Genomic DNA, 11,685 nt, shown 5'->3' on the forward strand with positions numbered 1-11,685 from the left:
GAATAACTGACCCAAAGTACTTGAAACTACCCCTCTTAGGGATGACTTGAGAGTCAAGCCTCACTTCCATTCCTGCTTCCTTCGGCTCGGCCCCAAATTTGCACTCGAGGTATTCCGTCTTCGTCCTGCTCAACCTGAAACCTTTAGACTCAAGGGCATGTCTCCAAACCTCTAGCCTCTCGTTGACGCTGCGTCGTGTCTCGTCAATTAGGACTATGTCATCAGCAAATAGCATGCACCATGGCATTAAATCTGGTGAATAGCATGTAAAGAAAATAGCACGCACCATGTAAAGAAAAAAAAACTGGCGATTAAATCTTTCAATAAAAGGAACACCACTGGTGTTTCATTCCCATCAGATTCATGCATACTCTCTTATAAAAAAAAGGAAAAATGACACGCTATAACTGCTCTTAAAATAATAATCGAAAATATTTATATTTTTCGTATATTTTTTTGTATATATATACATTCTGTATGTTATATACAAAACTTATATAAATTTTATACACTTTTTCGACTATCGAATATAAATAGTTTTTGGCGCGGGCTAAGAGTAAAAAAAGTCCTATAAAATAAGGTTCACCTAAATGCGATCCATATGTGGGCTTCAGCTATCACTACTACAAATTCGGTCAAAATCATTCGCGGCCGACTGATTGACTTAGGTCTTTTTTTTTTCGATCGAATTCGGTCTTTTTTCTGCGCCATAATGCGAGAAATTATTTTGCTTCTCGGGAAGTTTATTTTTAAGAAACCGACCAACTTCGGTCGATATTTTATTTAAAATAAATTAAAATTATTATTCAGATAACCGACTGAAATCAGCTGGTCATTTTTAATTTCAGTAAGCGACTTTATTTTTTTGACAAAGTTGATCGAAATCAGTTGGTTATTTCTATGCAAAATTGCACTTACTGAGTATAAATAAAATAAAAGAAAGTCTTAAACTAAAAAGCACCAACGGTCTAGTAGTAGAATAGTATTTTGTTACAGTACAAACCCCAATTTGATTATCAGATGGTGCATTTTATAATTACATAATTTAAAAAAAACGATCGAAATGGGTCAGTTTTTACGATCGTCCTTTTTCTTTTGGATCGGTGTAGAGTTTAATTGACCGACCAAAATCGTTCGGTTGGCTCCACTGACCTAACGACTTTCGACCGCTACTAATCAATCGCTTTTTGGTCGGTTCTTGCCAATTATTGACCGATATCAATCAATTTTTTTGGTTGGTTTTGACCAAATTTCTAATAGTGTATAAGGAGGGAAATGAGTAATAATGTTCTTTTTTGGGAGAATTACATCCCTTGTCACTTGGCCCAACAACCCATCAGAAAATGACCCATGTTTGAAGTATTTACCCAGTATAGCCTAGGTTGTACATAACCTGAAAATTACTTTTCACTGGTTAGCCCATTTTTTCTTCGTTCCAGTTACATCCCTTGTCACTCCCCTTTTTTCTTCGTTCCAGTTAGCCCACCTTCTTCTTCTTCTCCTTCCCAAGTCAGCCTTTACATCGCAATTTTTTTTTACTATTGTTATTCTCCTTCAATTCTTTTCTGGATTCCAATGGTTAATTAAGGATTTGAAAAATAAAAGTCACCATTACAGGTGGTTCGAAGATTCGATTTCAAAAATTGAGTTTTTCGATTTGTTAGTTGTTTGGAATGAGTGTTGTCTTAATTGATTGGAATCATCAAGATGAGTTTAAAAACTTAAATTTCAAGTGATTTGGAGTAGATTTAGGTTATATTTGAGTTAAATTTCAGAAATTGAGTTTTCTGATATGTTAGTTGTTTGGAATGGGTGTTGTCTCAATTGATTGGAATCATCAAGATGAGTTCAAAACTTAAATTTCAAGTGATTTGGAGTAGCTTTAGGTTATATTTGAGTTAAATTTCAGAGGATGTCCAAGGAAGAAGAAGAACACGTGAAGCTCCATTGATAGGATTCATTTGTATAATAATGTATAATATTGTATAAATAGTATATAATAGTGTATAAACACAACTTATACACTATTATATCCAAGGTTGATACATTATTTACAGGTATTTGGTGAATTTCTCGCATTTTCTTCCTCCTCTTCTTATACACCTATAAACATAGCGTATCAAGAATATTTTCACTCTGTGATTATACATATTTATACACTTTTATACAACTATATACATACTGTACCTCTTTATATAAAAGTGTATAACATTGTATAAAAGTGTATAAGCATCGCTGACGAAATTTTTGTACGATTTTCACTTGCAATTCTTGTATAAAACTAGTCCAAATCTCCAGCAAATAATTTCAAACTTTGTATACAACCTATTTAGACTATTTCTAATAAGTTCAAATAATACTCACTCCAAATTTCTCACAAGATCATAATCGAAATTTAAAAAGATTAGCATTAAAGGAGATGAGATTTTAGGTTTCTCGCGTTTATTTTTGCGTTTTGCAGTTGTGATATGTATGTATAAACCTGAAGATATACAATTCTTTTTTTAAAAAAAAAAACAGAGAAGTATTGGTTATGGAAGAAGGCACGAATGAGTGTTGACTGAATGGGGAACTAATTTTTCTTTTCAGTTTTGTTTGCATATGATTCTTTTCATTAATTAAATTAAATATTTATGGGTGAAAAATGAGGAGAGAGCTACAATAGGGGTACGTAGGAATAAATGAGGTTGTTATAATTAGAATGAATGGGAAAAGAAAAGATCTTATTGATATTTGGCTATACATTTACAAACTTGTAACTGAGCTAAAATAGTGCAAGGTTAACTTATGAAGTGCATTATTCTTTAATTTTTTCTTCTTTTTTTGGTCAAAGATTAATAATATTAATTCATAACATACATTAGCTATAAGTATTAGAGAAACCTAACTAGGCATATGTAGCCGTTGCAATTATTTATAGTCTCAAGCCTCAAATGCTTTATTTATGCATAGGCAGATAGACTAACCTAATAACCTTTAGTTAAAGTAGTAAAGTAAAGACTAAGAGCCCGTTTGGCTTAGCTGATCTAGAGTAACTGATAAACATTAGGTGTTGAAAAACACTTTTAAGTGCTGAAACTGATTTAAAAAATAAGTAGTTATGTGTTTGGATAAAAGTGCTGAAATTAATAATATGCAGCTGAAGAACTGGGTATACGAAGAGTTTTGTTTTAAAAAGAAGTATTTTACGGATAGAATAGTAAATATTTTGGTCAAACTTAAAGTATTTATAAGCTGAAATTTGATAAGTTGGGGGAGACCAACTTATGGCTTTTGGCTTATAAGCACTTTTAATTTTACCAAACGCATAAATAAACCAAAAAGTGTTTATAAGCCAGTTTGACCAGCTTATAAGCTTAGCCAAACACCCTCTAACAGTCTACAAGTTGACAATTTCTTTGCATACTGCATTGACACAAATGCTAGAAAGGTAGCTGCTAGAAACAAATTTAAAAATTTCAGTTCAAATTATAATTTACATCCTTTGCATTATGTATTGACACAGACCGTAGATGTGACTAATTATTTCAGTAACACTCCCTCTGGAAGATTTAAAACAGTAATTAAACAATATGCATAATGTCGGGATGCGAAAATGAAGGTTTCAACTGTAAATTAAGAAGCGTAATAGAAAAGGGTCAGAAGACTACTAAATATTTTAAAAAATTACATGTCCGGTCTAAAACAGATATTTTATACCATTATATTAAGTAAGCTTCATCATGGATAACTTTCAGTGACAAATATAATATGGTAACTTAGATATTAATATTTTACTTTAGCTAGTTAAATTATACTGATGATGTAAAAAAATTTTATATTAGAATATCTGAAAAGTAAATATATATACACGTGTGATATTTAACACAGAATTTGAAAGTGCAAAAGAACAAATAGGACAATTTCAAGAAGACTAATTATTCGATTCCATCCAGGAATCCATTATCGTTAACTATTTGCAAGAATAAATTAATATAAAGACCCCTTTAAGAATAAATAAATATAATTAATAAATGGAGCACCAAATGCTTGTTAATTTTCCACAAGATCCTTGCTTGATTTTCGGGTTTCCTAAAGGGGCTATGTAGGACAGATGGTTGTATTAATCGGATCATTGGTGAAATTAGGTCATTAATTAATATCTCTAAACCTTGTGTTCACATAAAGGTTGGTGATCTTTTTCCAAATCATTAATTAGTCTTTATGCTGTGTGATTATCCATATGGTCAAGCAACCTTTTGTAATAAAAGCGTTAAATAATTGATGACTTTGTCTTTAAAATTTGGTCTCCAGTTACTTAGGTACTCTTATTATCTAATACAAAAAGCTTAAGAAGAAAAATATATAAAAAGAAACACAATGACAGCAAAACGAAAAAGCCTATGACCGGTTGGAGAGACCCCGGGTCCACTTTCTGTTTTTGGAAAACGAAAGAGAAAGAAAGGGAAAAATAGATTTTGTAATTTTGCCATATTAAACCATAGTCTTCCCCTAAATAAGAGAAACCAGCAAAAGTACCCTCACAACTCAAACAAAAGTTGCTTCACACGTCCCATCTTTCTTTTCTCTCTTCCCCCCCCCCCCCCCAATTTCTCACCCCAAAGGAATCACGCAGTTCACCATATATCATACAATCTACATATATGAGTGTAGTGAATTAGCTTCAGTACTCACACCATACAAAATTTCCTCTTCTCTGATCAGCCAATTTTTTGTTGAACTTTTCTATATACACTACATTTCAACCCTTTATATAATGTAAACCACGGTTGTATTATTTCTGTTGCTTTTTTTCATTGTTAGTTGAAACATTGTGTTTTTGATTGACGCTTAAATATTAAATACCAGTTGTTTGCAAACTCATTTTGTTTAACTGAAAAGTTTTGTATATACAGAATTACAAATACACATATACTTTGTTTTGTATTATTGGAAAGTGAAGAGAGTAAGATGTTGGATCTCAATGTAAATGTAATCTACGATGAGAATTACATCGTTGACGAGAAGCTTCCGGAAGGTTCTGTAGCTGATCATGAATCAGGGACGTCCAATTCATCATCGTTACGAAATGCGGAGGCTACAAGCAGTGCCGGAGGCGACGACGACACGTGTTCAACACGCGCCGACAACTTGTTCGCATTCAATTTCGACATCCTCAAATTTGGAGGAGTTGATGCAACTAGCAGGAGCAACGCGTTTGTGACTCGGCAGCTGTTTCCGGTTCATGACGGAGAGTTGAACCGGCCGGGACAGACCGATCGGGTCAATTTCTCCTCCGGTCGATCCGGTTTTGGAGATGAGCGAACAGTACTACAACAACAACCGCAGCAAGAGAAACCGCAAGTGAAGAAGAGTAGGAGAGGGCCAAGGTCCAGAAGTTCACAGTACAGAGGCGTTACTTTTTACAGAAGAACTGGTAGATGGGAATCACATATTTGGTTAGTTCTCCACCTGTAAAACTTTTGGCTAGATCATACTTCATTTATTATCAAAATGATATTTACCTAATCAGATTGCTTATTAGGTACTTACATGTATCTCTTGATAAACATTAATTGGTACTTTGATAAAAATGTTAACTAACTTAGCTTAAATTTTGTAATAAGATCTCTACACGGTCAGTGAATATAACTTAAATACAATTATCAATAATCAATTTATTAAGGAATTAACTTATATACATTTACATTTTAATGAATGTTTTACATCATCAGTATAATTTAACTTGTTATAGCAATTCACTAACCATTGTTCTAGGATACAAATCAATTATATTATATAGAGTTACCAACAGTTATCTTTTAAATGATTTGATTGTGTAAAAATAATTGCACTATTAGTACATCGAACTTAAACTCATGTATTAATATAACTGCTATTGGATGCAGGGACTGTGGAAAACAAGTATATTTAGGTATGCATATTGCTATTTTAACTATTACCAATTTGGTTAATTTAGTTGTTTTTGTGGTTTTTCGTGCTAAATGTTATTCTACTTTTGGTAATTTTTGATTGGTTTTTGTTGTTGGTTTATATTAGGTGGTTTTGATACTGCTCATACAGCAGCAAGGTAAACCAAAAGTCATCTCAAATCTCAGAGTTGTCAGATTTTCAGCTTTACGTTATTTCCCTCCCTTCATTTGGTTGTATCAATTTTCTTCTCCATTGTATAGGGCGTATGACAGAGCTGCAATTAAGTTCCGGGGTGTTGATGCTGATATCAACTTTAGCATAAGTGATTACGAGGAGGATATGAAACAGGTCAGAAATGCAAAGATTCTATTTTGCTAATCTGTTAAGGTGTTGAACCCTTGTCTAGACTGGTTCATAATTGTTTCTGTATTAGTTGGCGTCGATTATGTGAATCATCTGTATGTATTATGAACTATTTGAACTCTCTCTTTTAACACAGATGAAAGACCTTGGTAAAGAGGAATTTGTGCACTTGCTGCGACGCCATAGCAATGGTTTTTCAAGAGGGAGCTCCAAATTCAGAGGAGTGACGCTGCATAAATGTGGCAGATGGGAAGCTCGGATGGGACAGTTCCTCGGAAAAAAGTAAGGAACAAACTCATTGAAATAGCTTGTAGAAGATTACAGCTTAGGATAGTAATTGGTCCAATCTGGGAAACAAATCAGTTAAACATGCCTTTTTGAAGAAGAAATTGATGGTACTATAGTATTCACGGTGGGGGTTGCACTGCTTGAATTGCAGGTATATATATCTTGGGCTATTCGACAGTGAAGTAGAAGCTGCAAGGTCCTAATGATCTTGAATTACCCTCTCTCTATTGATGAACTGTTACCTTAAATTCTCAACTTCAATCTTGTGTTATCCAACCTGCATTTCCCTTTTTGTTTTCTGTAAATAGGGCTTATGATAAGGCGGCAATCAAAACTAATGGTAGGGAGGCTGTTACCAACTTTGAGCCAAGTGCATATCAAGGGGAAACAATCTCTGAACCGCAGAAAGAAGGTTTGCTCAAATGCTCTTGCTCATTTTCAAATCTCTGAATCTCTCAACTATATCTTGATCTATCTCATTTGGGATGCCTATGATGCAGGTAGCCAACCTGATCTTGATCTGAACTTGGGGATGTCGACCTCTTCTTCAAAGGAAAATGACAAGTTGGGAGGCTCCTACTATCATCCTTATGATATGCAAGATGCAACAAAATCAAAGGTATTAGCAAAGTAGCTTATATGCTTTTGTGGATTAATGTTCTTTTTCTGTTAGTCTTCTATTTTTCCTCTTTCACAAAGTTCATTTGCAAGAGACTCTTAGAGTAAATTCAAAATTGAGGATATATCACTGGTAATGAACATGAACCTTCTTTTGTTGATTCGATGGCTTTTCCAATTCATGCATAATTGTGAAGAAACATGTCATGAACACCGTTAATCTTTCTTTCTTATAGATTGTAGTAATCAATTTATGCTCTTTAACCACAGATGGATAAACCTGGTCCAGTAATAGTTGGAAGTTCACATCTCAAGGGACTACCAATGACGTCCAAACAAGCTCACTTGTGGAGTGGAGCTTATTCTAATTTCTCTCCCACCTACGAGGTAAGATATTGACTCAACCCTCAGTCAACTATTGGGGCCAAAAGAATTGATGTTCCCATTTAGATTTCTTTTTCTCCACTTGGAACTTCAGGTCAAATATGCATGTCTTCAGTTGCCAAAATAGACATCTTCAAGTCCCCCTTTTTTCCTCAAGTGCTGGGATCATATTTGTGTTGCGTGAAACATTTTACTTTTCTCTTCTCGTCTTTTGGGGCGGAGAATAAGTGACCACTATATGGAAGTGGTGTCTAGCAATGCATGCAGGAATCTAAATGCCCTATGATAGAATTATCTTTAGGTGACATCGAAATACTTTGTTGTACTTTGTCACTTCTATTGGGGTAATGGCTATGTTATTCTGCTTAATTCAGATTACTATGCCTCTGTTGTGCCATTTTGTGCCACTTTCTTAAATTGAACAGATCCCATATGTTGAAACTTCCAATACCCTCTCTTTTATTGACTTAACTAAGATAGAAGTTAAACTAAACAAAGAAAAGAAAATTTGGGAACAGAGAGCAGGGGAGCAGCCTTTTTCTTGCTTTGTTCCTGTCTTCCAGATCTCTCATAGTCATCTTTCTTGTTTGTTTATGTGTTTTGACTTTGTTTTGTTTTTTCATGTCGATAAGATCATAATATAAATAGGAGAGATTCATAAAATTAAATTAGGAGAAGCATGGTAATACTATAAAGTAGTCGAATAAAACATTCTTACACAGGTTAAAAATTAGAGTTTGTTAAAAAACTATATGTATAATAATAATAATAATAATAATAATAATAAAAAACTTAATGATGAAAGCCTTATCTTTGCATTTCTCTTTATTTTGTTGGGGGGTTTTAGAAGGTGGATGATGTTAAAGAAGCTACCCTATTAGACATACTACTCGTTGATTTGAAATACATTACATCAGTTAAAGCCTCGTGTCTTAATTAAAATCATTTGGCAGGGAAGAGCATCTGACAAGAGAAAGGATACAGGTTCATCACTAGGACCCTCAAACTGGGCAATGCAAATGCCCACTCAGGTTGATACAGCCCCAGTGTCGATGTTCTACACTGCAGCATCATCAGGATTCTTAACTCCGGCTTCTGCTTTTATCACTTCTTCAGCATCTCCCGTGGCACCCTCAACAAATGCGTCTCAATACTATTACCAGTTCAGCCCCCACGTACCACCTCCATAGCATGTCTTCCTCGGTAAGTACTAGTCATATAGGTAAAAGAAACATAGTCATTGATTTCTTTTGTAACATTCTAATGTCAATTGGATGACATCTTTATGGATTGGATTCCTTTATACTGCTTTTTGGATCTGGAAAGTAAAGATTCAAATTCCTCTTGCAGCATGGCTATAGGATACTTCTGTGCTTTTCTTGTTGCCTTACTGTTATGACCTTTGGTGCAAAGTTCCATTATTGATCGAATTATATCATAAACATATACTGTATAACAGAATCATTCTTCCACGGACTCCATAGTGCTGGAGATATGGTTAGTGGAAGTGCTAAATCCGAACAGATTTAGAAGGGCACATGTACAGTTCCATCAGCTCCTCCTTTTTGATGTTTCATTTAAAAAGAAAACTGGTTTTTGTCACGTTGAAGTAGTAAACATTTTTTTTGAAGGGATTGAAGTAGTAACTTATGAACCTTGTTTTGTTTTTGCTAAAGAAATTATGAACATTAGATAAACTACCAAGAAAAATATCAACAATACACGCCGTGCTTTATATTAGACCCGCTTTTAAAATGGAGTGCAACAAAAGATATTCCCAGCATGCATGTAACCATAAGTTTGTCTATTTCAAGTAACCATAAGTTGGTCTATTTCTCGCTTTACAGGTGATATGTAATCAATGTACAGCACTTCTGGCTAGCAACTACCTCTCTTTTCACCTTTTCTCTCTTTTTTGACCCATTACGCCCTTGGGGTTTCAAATGCTCCTCCATAGAAAGATTCCTAGTGTATCATCTGTAGCAAAATTATGAATGGGAGCTATCAATCCGGACCATATTGAAAAGGTTCTTGAGATACATCATGGAAAAGTAACAATATTAAGAAACGAAGTCCAAGAATGAAGAACAGGTAGAATTACTGAATGAATACGAGTTCCTGTGCTCACTCCTATATAATGTTCCTCAAACAAGCCTTTGCCTTTGCACTTCCATGACGAATAATATCTACAACTCCAGCACGTATGTCTGCGGTAGGCGGACAGGAACCTAGCTAGGCTTTTTCCCTTTAGCGTGGTGGACCCAAAATCCAGTTGGATTTTAATTGCTCTTAATTCATGTGTATGGTCCCTTTAGAACACTTTTCTTCGTTTTGACTCAAATTTGGTACTGCTGAGGCTTTTCTGCTTTCTGGTAGGTTGCCCTTCATATGGATCTATTGCTTTTAAGTTTTAAACACACATTAAAACTTGTGGTACTATTTCAGACGCCCCATCTGATGAGGAAAAGGCTCGGAACTGAGGAGTCCCTTTATGTTTCATGTTGTCTTTTCTGCTCCAAGAATTTTGGCGCTCACTTTGCCTCTCATGCCTATTGTCATTACTTGCTTTTTCTTATTCTTTAAAAGTACAACTAGTATTAGTACCCGTACGATACGCGGACACAATTCATGTCAAATTGTGATTTGGATTATTTGAATTATGTATAAATAACTTTAAAATATAAACCTTCCAGATAAAATTTATAGATAATCATTAGATATTAATTAAGAAGCAAGACATGAAACTATTTCGCAAATCTCATATTGGATAACCTGTTTTCTTTTTCTATATTTATATAATCCAATAGATTAATTTTAGTACTTGAATTTCGTTTCGTTATTAATATTAAAAGTTACTAACTATGTTATGTGGTGATTTGTCTCGTTTAAACATATTAAATTATATTATTTTAATAAAATTCTCAGTATTAGTTTTTTTTTGTCTAAAGCTTAAATAAGTCTTATTCTTTTAAATTTTACACAATTTTTTTGTTCTTTGCTTATAATTATTAAATTATTTATTATTTAATATTATTATACTTTCATGTGAGTTTTTCGGCTTACTAATTGACTTAATATTTTGCTTATTATCCTTTTAATAATTATCGATAAATATTATTTTTTTATTCTTGAAATTAATAATATTTTACGCTTTTATCCTCTTACTCGAGACTATTTTACTATTTAAATCTATAAATAATATTTTGAAATATTATTCAATTATTTAATTTAATTTATTTTAAATTAATTTAATATATTCTCACATTATATCTATTTTTTTATACAGTCTCTTCCCTACTAAGAAATTTTTAATTAATATTTTACATGTAATCAAAATAATATCATATTTGACTTTAAGTTGTAACTTTGATTAGTATAAAATATTAATATATAAGTTCCTTGATTATTATATTCCAAATCTATTAAGTTTTTTTATATTTATTTTTTGTATTACATGCAATAAAAAAAATCTCTTTTAGTTTCAAGATACAAAATTTGACTTTTAATTTTAGTTAATAAAATTACTTATATTAGATATTTATTTTATATTTTTTAAATTTTAATTCTTATCTAGTAAGACTTTAATTTTTGGTGGCCATATCCATAGTTTGAGCATTCTCATCATAAATTTAAGAACTTTCTAATATTAAGCAAAATAGTCTTTCCCTTTCATTTCTAATATTTAATTTTAATTATTTTTTTTACTTTTGCTATTATGTTATCAAATATTATCACAGTTTCATATGGCTTTTTAATTAATTTGCCACTTTATTTAGTATTATTATCCATTACTATCCTTTAATATAATATAGATAAATTTAGAAAATTTTTAATCTTAAAATAAATATCTATTTTATTTTAAAAATATCGCTTGAATTCTTAAGTTTTTTAAATTTATCAATAGTATTTTAAGTATTTTATTTCACTTTATTTTATTTTCTAAACTAATTCTTAGCATAAATATTCTCACACTATTTTTAATTTATTTTTAATATTTTTAAGTTCTTATTTTATCTGTTAGACATAAGTTATGTGGTATTATCCACAATATCATCTTTCTTATCATAATAGATAAATAACAACTTTCTCATCTCAAATTTAAATAAATTTTATCATTTT

At 32.4% G+C, this 11,685-nt stretch overlaps 1 protein-coding gene across 3 annotated transcripts; it reads left to right on the forward strand.

Annotated features, from left to right (window-relative positions):
- The first annotated feature begins 4,522 nt into the window (after positions 1-4,522).
- On the forward strand, positions 4,523-9,543 carry LOC107784366 (AP2-like ethylene-responsive transcription factor TOE3). Of its 3 annotated transcripts, XM_016605494.2 has the most exons (11): positions 4,531-5,438; positions 5,889-5,914; positions 6,040-6,070; positions 6,174-6,261; positions 6,413-6,558; positions 6,716-6,760; positions 6,873-6,976; positions 7,065-7,183; positions 7,453-7,569; positions 8,520-8,769; positions 9,414-9,543. In XM_016605494.2, exons 1-10 carry the CDS (start codon positions 4,951-4,953, stop codon positions 8,754-8,756), a joined length of 1,401 nt encoding a protein of 466 aa, XP_016460980.1. In that variant the 5' UTR covers positions 4,531-4,950; the 3' UTR covers positions 8,757-8,769; positions 9,414-9,543. The 3 variants fall into 3 exon arrangements, with proteins under 3 accessions (XP_016460979.1, XP_016460980.1, XP_016460982.1); XM_016605493.2 differs by lacking the exon at positions 9,414-9,543 and having other exon boundaries at positions 4,523-5,438; positions 8,520-8,915; XM_016605496.2 differs by lacking the exons at positions 6,716-6,760; positions 9,414-9,543 and having other exon boundaries at positions 8,520-8,915.
- The last annotated feature ends 2,142 nt before the right edge of the window (positions 9,544-11,685 follow it).

This window comes from Nicotiana tabacum, chromosome 8 (genome assembly GCF_000715075.1).
Source record: "Nicotiana tabacum cultivar K326 chromosome 8, ASM71507v2, whole genome shotgun sequence".
Taxonomy (NCBI): domain Eukaryota; kingdom Viridiplantae; phylum Streptophyta; class Magnoliopsida; order Solanales; family Solanaceae; genus Nicotiana; species Nicotiana tabacum.